This window comes from Emiliania huxleyi (genome assembly GCF_000372725.1).
Source record: "Emiliania huxleyi CCMP1516 unplaced genomic scaffold EMIHUscaffold_581, whole genome shotgun sequence".
Classification (NCBI taxonomy): Eukaryota; Haptophyta; order Isochrysidales; family Noelaerhabdaceae; genus Emiliania; species Emiliania huxleyi.
In genome coordinates, this window is record NW_005197638.1 from 17236 (window position 1) to 30725 (window position 13490).

A 13490-nucleotide genomic window follows, 5' to 3' on the forward strand; every position below is an offset into this window, starting at 1 on the left:
ACTCAGCGGCGCCTGCACGTGGGAGGGCTATGGACTACGCATTACGTATCCGTATTATGTATCAAGCGCCGAAAGCCCGCCGGAGAGGGCTATGTACTACGCATTACGTATCCGCTTTATGTATCAAGCGCCGAAAGCCCGCCGGAGAGAGCTATGTACTACGCATTACGTATCCGTATTATGTATCAAGCGCCGAAAGCCCGCCAGAGAGGGCTATGTACTACGCATTACGTATCCGTATTATGTATCAAGCGCCGAAAGCCCGCCGGAGAGAGCTATGTACTACGCATTACGTATCCGTATTATGTATCAAGCGCCGAAAGCCCGCCGGAGAGGGCTATGTACTACGCATTACGTATCCGTATTATGTATCAAGCGCCGAAAGCCCGCCGGAGAGGGCTATGTACTACGTATTACGTATCCGTATTATGTATTCAAGCGCCGCAACCCTCCGCCGGGTTGTGTGTGAGAGCTGGGGGGGAGTCCGCTCCGCAGCATATGCAGCCCTAACAACCCCCCCCCCCCCCCTCGGCCCAGACCCTAACTTCGCGCTGCCGCTAGGGCTGCCATAAGTTGGCTAGGGTTGTATGTGCACTGGCAACAGCGGAGCTCGCTGGGGGTCTTCTTGTCACATATATTTCCGGGCTTATCACCGACCGGGTTAAGACTAACCCTACCTTTTCTATTCTATCGGCTCGCTGCGCTCGCTCTAAAAACGAGCTCGCTGGGGCTGCGCCCCATCTCGCCGGTCTACACGTTAGGTTTCATATATATCCGGGCTTTTCATAATATGTGCATGTGCCCGCTGCGAGCACATAAAACGTAGCAGCCAGCACACACACATGGTGTGCTTGTCTGAAATGCGCAATGTATGACGCATCATACACAATACATAATACATAATACATAACATACGATGTGGACTCCCATGAGTGGAGTGCGAGTGCCGAGTGGATGGAGGCTTGTGTGCGTCTTCCCGTCATCCAGAGAGCCGACTCGGCGGCAGACTCTGGCATCGCCCTCGCGGACCGCAGCTTACCTCTTACTTACCTAAAAATCCTTCGGGCCGGCTCTCTGGCTTGAGTGCCGGCCGGAGCTAAGAAACCACGGCGTGGGGTGGGTGAGGGCTGTGGAAAGGCTTAGAAACGGCGGCGTGCCGCGGGATCCTGTTTTCTTAATGCCCGCAACCCACTGTATGGTATACAACTGTAATATAAAAAACGTAGTCTCCTGGGTTCCCGCTCCTACCCGGTGAGTGTGTGTGTGTGTGTGTGTGTGTGTGTGTGTGTGGTTGTGTGTTGTGTGTGTGTGACACACACACACTCACTCCTACCCGGATATAGGGGGCTCGTGCTCTTGGCGGGTAGGTTCGTTGTTGATAAATTCTTGGGCACAGGACGAGGTACAAACGGGCCCAAAAGGCACGGGTTGCCTCATGGCGTTCACTCAAATGCTCGAAAAAAGGTGTTAGTGCCAGTGCGCGCCAGTCTCGCCCAGTGAGAGAGATCTCTCTCTCTCTCTCTCTCTCTCTCTCTCTCTCTCTCTCGCCCAGTGTTGTGCGGGGCCGTTATAAAACTGTGAGCGGCTTGGATGGTAAAATTCTCTTCCCAGCGATTCGGCAGCGATGTCATGGATCGCGCGGCCGTGGCTCGCGCTCTACCACCCGTCGTACCGCAACCTGCTCGCCCAGCGGCTCGCGGAGCGCGCCGCCGATGGCGACGACGCGGCCGCCACGCCGCTGCCTTTTGAGCTGTGGCTGCACATCGCGGAGCTCAGCGACTTCACCGCGGTGTGCCGCCTTGCCACCATCTGCCGCGTGCTTTGGCCGCTCGGGCGGCACCCGTCCGTCTGGGAGCGGCGCTGCCGCGAGGCGTTTTGTCTTGCTGGCCACGCGCCGTGCGACCGAGTGATCCGCGACTATGCCTGGTCGTGGCAGCGCATGTTCCTGCTCCGGCCGCGGCTCCGGTTCGACGGCGTCTACATGTCGGCGCACACAAAGCTGCTGGCCGGCCTCAACGAGGGCCGCGGGATGAAGGAGAAGGACGTCGACTTCTACGCGCGCTGCGGCAAGTGGGTCACCTACTACCGCCTCTGGCGCTTCTACGATGACGGTGCCGCTCCCCCTAGAAGTGGAGGACGGACTCCTGTGCTCCAACCAGCGCTCGAGAGTTCGCGTAGTCCGCGGCTTTCGGCCGGCTTCGTACCCTTTGCATTCACGCGGTGTCCCCCGATACTATTGCTCAGCACCCCACTCCCGCCCCTGATAATGGCGTGGTCAGCGCACAGGTCTCCCAGCACGCTACCGCACTCCCGCCCCTGAGGGTGGCGTGAGGTCACCCTCCCCCACCCCTAGGCGATCCCGCCTAAATCAGCCATCCGCCATCCTGGTTGAAGCCTCGTGTTCAGCGCACAGGTACCGTGCTCGCCCTCACGACGTCGCAGTCGCCGCTGGAGGTGCGGCCGGCCATGGCGGCCGCACACCCGTCCAAGCCGCAGACGCTGCGCCAGCGCGGCCTCAAGGGCGGATGTTGGGGCACGTACCTCGCCACCGAGGTGCGTATTGAGCGGTGATGACTTGATGACTGATTTCCATTGCGCGGTGATACCATAATGTGTAGTATGCCGTACTTTGCTACCGAGGTGCGCGACGGCGACGCGCCGGCCGCCCGGATCGAGGCGGCGGCGGCGGCGGCGGGCGGAGGAGGCGGAGACGGTGGCGGCGGAGGCAGTGGAGGAGGCGGGGGCGGAAGGGCAGGGGTGGAGGAGAGAGGCGGAGGCGGCGGGGGGAGCGGTCACCGGCTCCTCCTCGACGCGCTCATCAATCTGGTGCACGGAGATCGCCCGAGATCGCCCGAGATCGAGGTCCTCCGAGATCATCGCAGATCATCCCAGGTTTACGCGAGATCACTGAGATCATCACTCGAGATCACCCGAGATCACTCATGGCAGGTGCCACAAAGACTTGCCCCCGCTAATGAAGGGAGGAATGGATTCACTCATTAATGCAGCCGCACAAAGACTACCCCCACCAATTAATCAACTCATTCATTAAGGCGCACAAGGACTACCCCCACTCATTAATCAACTCATTCATTAAGGCGCACAAGGACTACCCCCACTCATTAATCAACTCATTCATTAAGGCGCACAAGGACTACCCCCACTCATTAATCAACTCATTCATTAAGGCGCACAAGGACTACCCCCACTCATTAATCAACTCATTCATTCACGACAGGTGCACGAGGACTACCCGTCGATGAGGCCCGCGCAGCTAGAGCTCTCAGGACACAAGCCTCCCCCACTGTCACGACACACGGGACTGGCGCAGCTAGAGCTCTCAGGACACACGTCTCCCCCACTGTCACGACACACGGGACTGGCGCACTAGCGCTCGTGCGTATCGAAGGCGACGCACAGTCACACCCACACCAACGACTGGGACACCAGCGCGGTCACCAGCGCGGTATGGGTGGACGCGGGACGGGCGGTGACGGCCACACACGCGCGACACAGAGAACCATGAGACAAGACGCCAGGTGCTGGATAGAGAGATAGCGACGCAACGGCACAGTCTGGCCAGACACTGGGCACCGGGCGGTAAGGGTGGATGCAAGACGGGGGTGGCGGTCACACACGAGCGACACACAGGCGACACAAGACACAGCACACACACCGGCCATCATCGGAGCCGCCTACGCGAGCTAGAACGCCCGACAGCGTAGGGACTTGCACAGAGACCGCATGAGGGCGGGGCGACCTCTCCTCTCTACCCACCTCCTGGAGGCGCCTGTGCTGACGGAGTCCTTAGGCCCGCCGAGCTGCGATTCTCTTTCGAGCTCTGCTCGCTGGGCGGCGCGGCGGCCGGCGCGTCCAGCGCCTCCGCCCGCGTGCTGGTCCGCTTCTTTCTTTGTACTGCCCTGCCGTTCGTCCTGTCTAGGCGCGCAGCCCACCCGAGGCGTCGCGGGTGCTCGTCCGCGCCCCCAACTCTTTCTTTTACTGCGCGAGAGCGCTGCTCGTTTTAGGCGCGTCCAACGCGTCCGCCCGGCTGGTCGCCCACTCACTCCACAACCACGGCGCCGACCCGCGCCACTTCGAGGCGCGAGATTCGCCGAGATTCGCCGAGATTCGCTGAGGTTCGCCGAGGTTCGCCGAGATGATTCCCCGAGAGCGAGCCGCTCCACTCTGACGCGCGCCGCCGCCCACCGACACCAACCTCGCGCCATGCCACCGATTTCGGTGTGATCTCGGCCGATCTCGGCTGATCTCGGCTGATCTCGGCTGATCTCGGCTGATCTCCGCAGATCTCGGCAGGTGGTGCGGCCCGCCGTCTTCTTCCTCGCGTTCGGCGCCCCCAAGGCGGCCAAGCCTACAAGCACTGTGGCGACGGACATGTCCGGGACACGTCCGCGACGTGTCCGAGACATGTCCCACAGGCGGCCGCAAGAGACGTCTGGCTCACGATGGCCCCTCTCGGAGAGTTCAGCGGCGGGGGCGACCTCAACGCCCTTGCAGCGGCCGAGGCGGCGGCGCGCGCGGCGGCGATGCAGCGCGGCGTCTGAGGTGTGGGCGTTGCGCGGCAGCGCGGCGCACACCCATCGGCCTCCGCCCCCTCGCCGCTGTTGGGCGGCTAAGGGGCGTTGGAGTCTCCGTCTCGAGCTCTTGCGGAGCGCGGGCGAGCGGGCGAGCTGCGTGTAACAGTTGAGCGAAGACTGTTTGTCTTTGAGTTTGTACCTTGTTTTTGTCGTCGCCGTGTCGGGTACACTGACAGCAGTAGGGATACAGTGTGAAAATCGACTCGCGACGACCGGAGGGCCCCACCATTGAGTTCATCTATTGAGAGAGCATGTCTGTGGTCCTCCACACCGCCGTGGCGTGGCAGACGGTGAACGAGCTAGCGTGCGGGGAGAGCGGCATTGTGCATGGTGCGGAGTGCATTGCCGTTCTTAACGGAGTCGCTTAGGCGGCTCCGGTGGTGAGCCGGTGTGTGTGCCAGTCCGCGCCAGTCCGCGCCCTTGTCGTGCCAGTGTGCTGTGAGAGAGGCTTGTATTTTAAGAATTCTTCTTGGTGTACCTGTGTTAGTGCCAGTGCGCGCCAGTCCCGTGCCCAGTGTTGTGCGAGGGAGCTTACTACCGCCTTGTAGGCGTGCTCGTCGGAGGATAGTGAGCACACGCGTCGTCCCATGCGGCCCATTCTTTTTCCGCGACGGGATGGTCCACGAGCTGGACGTCAGCGCACGTGTTCCAGACTTGGGCGCCCTGCTCCGCATCCCATCGCCACCCCAACACGTAATCTCCGTCAGGCAGGTCGCTGGGAACCTGAATCCGATCGATGATGAAGTAGGGCATGTAATGCCCAGGTTGGTGCGTCTTCAGGTCGGTGTAGTCGGTACCCCAGCCGTACAGCCCGGGCAGCGGAGGTGGAAATTGAGTCTTTTGCCGGGTTTCCGCGCGCCATGGGTACGGCTCGCAGTCAATCGCTGATCCACCCCGCCAGACATAGCCGCCGTTTGCATGCGCGCACGTGGGGATTGGGCCGCGGGCCCACATCGAGCCTTTAGGGTGGGTACCATTTGTCGTGTAGACGGCCGGAATCGTCTTCCGGGTCGACCTGTTTGGCCCCCACTGGACAATGTGGGTATCGCCGACAAAGTCTAGGTGCCCGTCCTGGAATTCGGCCTCTGACACGTTCGGTGACTGCCGTGCAAGCCGATACGAGTAGCCTCCGGCGTGATTTGAGTACATAATGTAGGCGACCTCAACCACCTGGCCCCGCTGCCAACGCGTTCGCTTGATGTTCTTGCCCAGTTTGCCATGAACGTAGCTGTCGCGGGCGTCAGGGCCGAAGGCTGTTCCACCTACCACGCACGGAGCCGGCGTTCCGTCGTGGTGGTGGCACCCAAACATGTTTCCGCCGAAGGCCCCGCATGGCCCGTTGATCGGTGCAGCACCGGGAGCGCGCCACGGGTTTCTGGGCGAATAGACGCCTGGCCCGTAGCCGGGAAAGTCGGAATAGTCTGTAAACGTTCGGCGTGGGTCATCATGGGGCATGATGGGGGTGCCCTCCGGAACGTGCGTGTAGTTGGTGTACCACATCGCTCCAATACTCCAATCAGCACCTTCCGTCATCGGACAAACGCGGGGCAAGCCGTTGCTCATGAACCAATTCGGCGGGTGCATCAACATGCCGTGCCCTGCAGCAGGCGGAGCTGCCAGACCGAATATCGTGATGAGGGTGGTGAGTGAGCGGCGCGGGAGCATTGTCGAACGGCTGTGTTGGTGGGGCTTCTGATCGGGAACTTTCGTGCGAATCACGGGAAGCACGAATCGCGGGAAGCAGCAGCAGCACGTCCGTCCGCGGAGAACGAGTTCTTTCGGTTGTACGCCAAGTTCATCTGATTCGTCCTCGTAGCTCTGCTGCTGCACGGTGACGCACGGGGCATGTCGAGCTGGTAAAGTCGGCCACCAGGGTCAGCACGAGCGCTGTGGAGGCGGCAGGCCGCGAGCGTGAGCGCACGGGCAGCTGGAAAGCTGCGGGCCCAACACCTGTGCCCACCAACACGCCGAGCTGCAGCCGCGTCGGCAGCTGCGCCTGGTGGCCCTGGATGCCGGGCTCCTCGTCGTCCTCGTCCCTTCGACCTTTTTCAGTGTATGTAGCTCTTACGTACATTCCCGTAGGAGACTCTGCTGACTGACAGGGTTTGCGATGAGGAGCGACCCGAAGGGTTTCTCGGAGGTTAGTGCACCACTAACCGCCGAAGCGCAAGCGCTGGGAGCAAGATCTTTTACATCCCTTCGCGGAGGCACGTAGTGACAAATCGGGAAGAATAACGTGTACAGGTCAAGTCAAACCACGCCAGGGATGCCGGGAGCACTCACACATGGCCCTCACACATGAATTGGTCACTCGGGACTCTTCCATTGTTCGGCATGCTGCACCGGGCTCTTGCCCTCACAGTCCTGCTCTTTGTGTGTGAGTCGTGCGGCTGGCTGCACAGCACCGCTCCATCCATTCGCGTGTGGGACGGATGCTTCGCTGCGCGCGAGTTGGACCTGGTTCGAGCTGCATGTGCTCAGAGAGGGCACTCCTTCACGAGCGTCTACGACCGGCGGCCCGAGGACGGCCCGTGTCGCGGCGGCCGCACGATCATCGAGGCCGCACTGAACTCTCTGCTGGACGAGCTTGACGATGACTCCCGCTTCGTCGAGTTTTGGTACCGAGACCAGTGGAAGCCCATCGACCCTCATCGTGACGTTGACGAGGCGCTATGCCGCCGCATTCGTCTCGGGCCGGACGGTTATGGCCACCAGCGCTGCCCACACTGGGGCCACGTTCTCTATCTCGACGTGGCGAGCTGCGTGCGCGCGCCCACGTGCATCTTCGACGAAGATGTCGGCGATGCACTGCCCCGCAACGATGGCAAGGCGCCACGGCCGTCCACGCTGTACTCTGTGCCAGCGACGTCGAACCGACTGCTGCGCTTTGATGGTGCCGCCCTCCATTCGGTGCCTTATCCCACACTGGCCTACCTTGGCGATGAGCAGCCTGTGGATGAGGGGCGCCGTGCAGTCCTCCTCTTCAATACGTGGGACGAGCCGCCGCTGCTGCCGTCTGCGGATGATGAGCCTGCCCGCAACGCGATCGAGGCGTTTGCATCGCTGGGCAATCCGCTGCCTCGCTGGTGCCTGCCGCGCGACCAGTGGCGCGATAATCCCGTGGCGAGCGTGTCTGCGCCCGACGCACACGAGTCCACGCTCTTGTCGCTCCCGCTGCTCGGCGACATGTGCCGACGTGGCTGCGAGCCGGAGAGTATCGCTCTGCGTGCGCCCTCGCGCGCGACCAGGGCAGCGCTGCTCTCTGATCGGGAGGTTCACGCCATTCCTCTCAGCTGCGACTTTGGGGCGGCCGAGTCCGCCGAAGCAGCGAAGCCGTTGGAGACGGACAACATATTCATCCACGAGCTGGAGCCCATGTTCTTCGAGAGTGAATGAGCTCGCAGAAATATCAAGCGGCGCCGACAGTCACGCAAAGAGCGCAAGCGCCCGAGACGCGTGGAGGTGCTACCGTTTGAGAATGAGGTTAAGTAGCTTGAGTCCACCTATCTCCACTTTACAGTCTAGCCTGCTTGGGACCTGTATGGAGGAGATCTCGTGCTCCGCGGGCGCGCCGCGAGTTCAGCGCGGCCTGAACCACATGAATTATCTCACCCACCTGTACAGAAATGTATTTACATTTGTGTAACCCACTCCCAAGAGATTAAGCTCAAGCAAGGTCTCGAGCAAGGTCTGGGTTCGCAGTCTGGGTCAACCGCCGGCGTCTTTTCGTGCTTGAGCCAAGCGGCGAGATTCACCAGCCAGGAGGTGCGCCTGAGCGTAGCAGCGTGCATTCAGGGTACATGCAGCTATGGAGAAGAGCTGCTCTATGATAGCTCGTCCTCGACTCCACAACACCCGGACAGGTCCCACCACGACTCCACGTTCTGAGCCTGCGTTGACCGCCGCGACCGTGTGGCTTTGTTTGTTTGTTTGTTTGGGGTCACGAGCGCGCGAGCGATCACTCTCCACCTGGAGGGTACGGAGAGAGGCTAGCTGTACACTCAGGCACAATACGGAGAGAATCTCACTGGCCGGCAGGTGCGGCGCAGGCCCATTTTACGCAGGGCGGCGTCCTCGCCTCCACCTACCCCGAGTGGGTCGCAGCAGGGGGCATTGGACCGAGCTCTCCCGGCTCCTGCCTCTTCGCCGACGCCACCCCCTCCCACCTCGGCTCGTGTTTTAGCGGTACGCTCGAGGCGGTTGTGTTCACCGCGCCTTCGAGCCCAATACACCTTCGTCGTGTCGAGCGCTGGCGTTTTACTAAAGACTTGTGACCATGTGAGTCTATCTTGTACTACCACACTAAAAGCCGTGTAGTGAGCCACTCACTCGGGCGTCTCGGCTGACGTTGATCGATCAGCGTTGACCTCTCTAGCCTATCGGTCCCCCGCTCGATCCTCGGATCGCTCGCTCGTCGAAATCGATCGACTGAGCTTACGGACTTTTCTTTTTTCGAAACGCGCGCGCGGCCCGTCGCGCGGCAAAACTGTCAGGTCCGCCGCCACGCGTCGCCGCAATGGCGGGCAGCGACGTGGTGGAAGCCATTCGGCTCGCCCTCAAGCCATTTAATATCCAAATAAAACTCTTTAATATCCAGCACCTCGCCGACGACTGGAACGCTATGCACGCGGCAGGATAAGGAGCGGGGCGCTTGCGTCCTTGCGCGCTGTTTCATCTGGTGGCGGTGCCTCTCTACGGCTTTACCCCGGCGCGGACCATTGCACGATCAGGTGCGTGCAACTCTCGTCTCATGCCGTTAAGAGACGTGATGTGATGAGTGCACATTGGACTTCAGTTTGGCACTGGCACGTGGCACAGAAGCCTCACCTGTCACCAACAACTCTCTGAAAAGCAAAATAAGTCTGACTCTGAGAACGTGAAATGAAACCCGGTGTAAGTAAGGTGAATAAGAGTGCGCTGTGTTCTTGAGTGTTCGCCCTACTTGATTTTGTCTTTGAGGCCGATGTAAAACCACTCTGGAGGCCCTTCCCGCTCACCCGCTCGGTGCGCCGAGCTCCGCGGTGGGCACCACGCGCCGGCTGCCGTCGACGCGCGCCAGCAGCGTGGGCTTGCCGCCGACGCCGCCCGCCTGCGCGGCGGTGTAGAGCGCGGGGAGGTAGGCGCGGTACGCGGGCAGGTAGCGCGAGACGAAGTCGGCGACGGCGGCGTCGTCCATGCCTGACGCGGGCAGTCTCTGGTAACCTCGATCAATCTCGGGCAAACTCTCGGGCAAACCCTCGGGCGTGCCTGGCCGGCCGGCGGCGGCCATCGCCTGCTCCGCCTGCGTGCGCCACGCGCATACGTGCGACAAGTCGTCGATGCCGATGACCGCCCACGCGTCCATCTTGTCGTGCCACTCTGCGTACCCGCGGAGGAAGGAGTCGACCAGCGCCAGGTCGGGGTCGAGGCCCGCGAGCCGCGCGGCGTCGCCGGCAGGAGCAAACCCCGCCATCCACCCCTCAAAGAGGAGTACGTCCACCGGATCGCGCTGCACGTGCCACGCCTTAAGGGAAGGGAAGGGCAGGTTGACTTCTCCACGCACACACGAGGTGGTGGGGGCGAGGGCCAGGCTAGTCCCTCGCGACTCCACGTCTGGACGACAAGAGCCCCCAACGGCATTCAAGGTGCAAGGCCCGGTGCGCGTGGGTGAGCGGTGTGTGTGTGTGTGTGTGTGTGTGTGTGTGTGTGTGTGTGTGTGTGTGGCGTGTGTGTGTGTGTGCGTGTGTGTGTGTGTGTGTGTGTGTGTGTGTGTGTGTGTGTGTGTGCGTGTGTGTGTGTGTGTGTGTGTGTGTGTGTGTGTGTGTGTGTGTGTGTGTGTGTGCGTGTGTGTGTGTGTGTGTGTGTGTGTGTGCCGCGCCTCCTCAGGCGCGCGGTCGCCACGGCCGCCGAAGGCCGCCTTGTCGTATCGCGGCACGGCGACCTCTGCCTACGTAAGTAAGGTAAGGTAAGGTAAACTTCTCCACACACACGAGGTGGTGGGGCAAGGGGGGGCGACCCTCGCGTCTCCACGTCTAGACGGCAGGAGCCCCACGGCATCCAAAGTGCAAGGCCCGGTGCGCGTGGGTGAGCGGTGTGAATACGCCGACACGAGGGCGTGAATACAGCGTGTTCACGGCGGGAAGACAACGGCTAGGAAGACAGTGAGTACAGCGGAATACGGCGGAGTGCGGCCGAGTGCGTGTCCTCTCGAGCGCTGGCTGGGAGACATGAACACGTAGTCCGCTTCTAGGGCCCGAGATATGGGGAGATAGGGGGAGATAGGGGGAGATACTCCGCTTCTAGGGCCAGCTCTGCCTCGCGATCAAGCAGCGCGCGCAGCGTCGCAGTGCCGAGGGCCACATCGTGTGAGCCTGGAGAGGCCGCGGTGAGATAGGGAGAAGGAGAGAGTGTGTGTGGCGGGAGGGCGGCGGAGTGAGTGAGAGAGAGGAGAGAGGAGAGAGGCGCGTGCCGGCGTTGCCGCGCAGTTCCAGGAGCCGGTTGGTAGGGTGCGCCGCTGCGAGCTCGCGCTGCGCCTCGTGCGTCAGGTAAAAGTCGTCGAACGACGCGGCCGCGCAAACCAGGCCGTCGGCGGCAAAGCGGCCGACGAGCGTGTCTACCAGCGTCGTCTTGCCGCAGCCCTGAGGCGCCGAGATGCCGATGCCGACCGCGCGGCCAGTGGGCGCCTGGCGCGCGCGGCCGAGGCACCAAAAGTAGAGCGGGAGGTAGAGGTGGAAGATGCGCGCCGCCGCCGCCGTGCCGAGCTCCTCAGGCGCCGCCGCCGTCGCCGCCGCGCCGCCGCAGAGCTCCGAGGCCAACTCCCCGCCGTGGCGCGCCCACTCCTCGGCCGGCGGCACAGCAGGCTGCAGCCGCGAGAACAGCGGGCCGCGCTGCGCGTAGGACAGGCAGGCGCTCGCCCGCATATGTGTATTTGTGTGTTGTGTGTATGCGAGGGCTTGAGGGGTTCTCGCGCGCCGCCCAACCCGCCCCCCCCCGTTAGGTCAGCGGATTCACGCTGGCCAGGAGCGGAAGGCTGACCCGTGGTGGTGGTGCTGCTGCTGCTGCTGGTGGTGCAGATGCTGCTGCTGGTGCGGCGCGGCTCTCCGACGCGACTCGATGCGCGCGTCGCGGCTATCTGACGCGGCGGGCGGCGTCGCGGGCGGCAGCGGTGGCGGCTCGCGGGTGGAGGTGGAGGCTGGTGGCTGTGGTGGACTTTGAGTTTATTTCATGGTCGTGTACGGGGACCGGGGGGTCAACCGGGAGGCAGGGGGTTCAACCAGGCGACGGAGGACCGTGGGCCATCGCGGGGACCAGCCCGCCCGGAGGGCGCGCTGGGCAGATCCGGATGGTCTCACCCGGTGGGAGGCACTGAGGCGTCTAGGACGCTCCACTCTACCTTAAGCTCCTGAGGGGCGCGTGGTTTTAACCACGTAGTATGACTACAACCCACCACAGACACCCTCCCCGCTCCACACGCGTGCACACTCCCTCACCATCTCCTCTCTCCCCTCTCTCTCTCTCTCTCTCCTCTCTCTCTCCTCTCCTTGTCTGTGCTGTCTGCCTGACTCAGGCACTCAATCTGCCGATGCGTGATTGTGTGTGGGCTGCTCCGAGGGGGCCCTGTGCAATCCGACGGGTAGGGGGTCTGTGCCCGGGCGGTGTCCGGTGTGGAGTCCCCTTTTGATCCCGCCTGTGATGTTGGGTGTGAGGTCGTGGAAGCTGTGATCCCAAGGGGGGGAGCTGATCCCACTCGTAACCAACTCTCAGGGGCAGTAGGTGGGCGAGCTTCAGGCACGCTCATCTCGATCGTCAAGACGTTGCTACGCGCGGTCTTCCGCGGGGGGAGCTGCGTCGACGGGTGCGGGACCGCGGCGCAGCCAGTGCCGTGGCGATGCCTCCGGCTGTTTGCGGCGGGCGGCTTGCTGCTCGCTGCGATGGCGAAAAACTCGTCTCGCCACACGCCAAGGGCTTATGCTCTGGCGAGACGTGAGGCGCATGCGCCCAGGAGGGGAGGGGGCATGTGTAACGACACTGCTAGAGATGCCTTTCGGGGCCCAGAGATAAAACTTCTGTGATGCCATGCGTGACCTAGTAGTGTCCCCAGCTATGGGCGTGTCCACGTTGGAGCCAGGTGTGGTGTGGGCGCGAGAATAGCTCCGCCGTTCATGGAGGCAACCGATGCGAGTCGACTGGTGTGTGTCGTCGTGGTTTCGTATCAAGAATTCTCTCTCTCGCTGACCCGTGTGCGGGGTAACCCGCGCACGGGGAAGCTTCACGGGTTCGAGTCGCCAAACATTAAGCAGCGGAGGTGTGCCGAGGGGGACCGGGAGGCGGTAAGCCGTCGTCGCCCGGCGCTGCATGCAGCACCGTGGCGATGGCGCTAAGAGGTTCCTCTTTTCCGCGCCCCCCCCGCAAGGCGCGCGATACACAAAGGCCCAGAGAGAACACAAAAAGCATCAGTGTGTGTGTGTGGTCGTATCAAGAATACTCACTCACTCACAAAAAGCATCATAGGCAAAGGATCTCTGGGCGGGGGTACAACGAAGGGGGAACAACCCACACCACACAAGACGCCAAAGCACAAAAGAATAACAAGAGAGAGATTTTTAGCAATACCAAACAACTCTAACTTTGTGTTAACAAGACAGTGTACTCAGGCAGTCTCATGCGGAAGAGTCAGATATACAAAGGGCACCTAAAGGAGCAAGGCATACAGCTGTGAAGTGGTCTCTCCACCGACAGGTATCTAGCCTTAGTGTGTGTGTGTAGTTCAGCCGACCACGAGGAAGGGCCGACTTCAAGGGTTAGTATAGCGGGCCGAGAAGGCCGCCCACACCCGCGAGGATGGTTGTGTGTTTGCCTCCCTGACTCGGACGGCCGCCTCAGAGGGCGGGCATGCGTCCTCTCGCCCTCTCACCC

At 62.1% G+C, this 13490-nt stretch overlaps 3 protein-coding genes across 3 annotated transcripts; 2 read left to right on the forward strand and 1 right to left on the reverse strand.

Annotated features, from left to right (window-relative positions):
* Nucleotides 1-1624: 1624 nt before the first annotated feature.
* EMIHUDRAFT_247480 (hypothetical protein) lies at nucleotides 1625-2571 on the forward strand (the record flags this gene model as incomplete). The annotated part of the gene is made up of 2 exons (XM_005764672.1): nucleotides 1625-2111; nucleotides 2414-2571. The coding sequence occupies 2 exons, from the start codon at nucleotides 1625-1627 to the stop codon at nucleotides 2569-2571; spliced, it is 645 nt and encodes a 214-aa protein (XP_005764729.1).
* A 4322-nt stretch (nucleotides 2572-6893) lies between these two features.
* EMIHUDRAFT_247482 (hypothetical protein) lies at nucleotides 6894-7991 on the forward strand (the record flags this gene model as incomplete). The annotated part of the gene is made up of 1 exon (XM_005764673.1): nucleotides 6894-7991. The coding sequence occupies one exon, from the start codon at nucleotides 6894-6896 to the stop codon at nucleotides 7989-7991; it is 1098 nt and encodes a 365-aa protein (XP_005764730.1).
* Nucleotides 7992-9588: 1597 nt separating this feature from the next.
* On the reverse strand, nucleotides 9589-11494 carry EMIHUDRAFT_247483 (hypothetical protein; the record flags this gene model as incomplete). The annotated part of the gene is made up of 4 exons (XM_005764674.1): nucleotides 9589-9773; nucleotides 9831-10098; nucleotides 11153-11257; nucleotides 11429-11494. 4 exons carry the CDS (start codon nucleotides 11492-11494, stop codon nucleotides 9589-9591), a joined length of 624 nt encoding a protein of 207 aa, XP_005764731.1.
* Between the last annotated feature and the right edge of the window lie 1996 nt (nucleotides 11495-13490).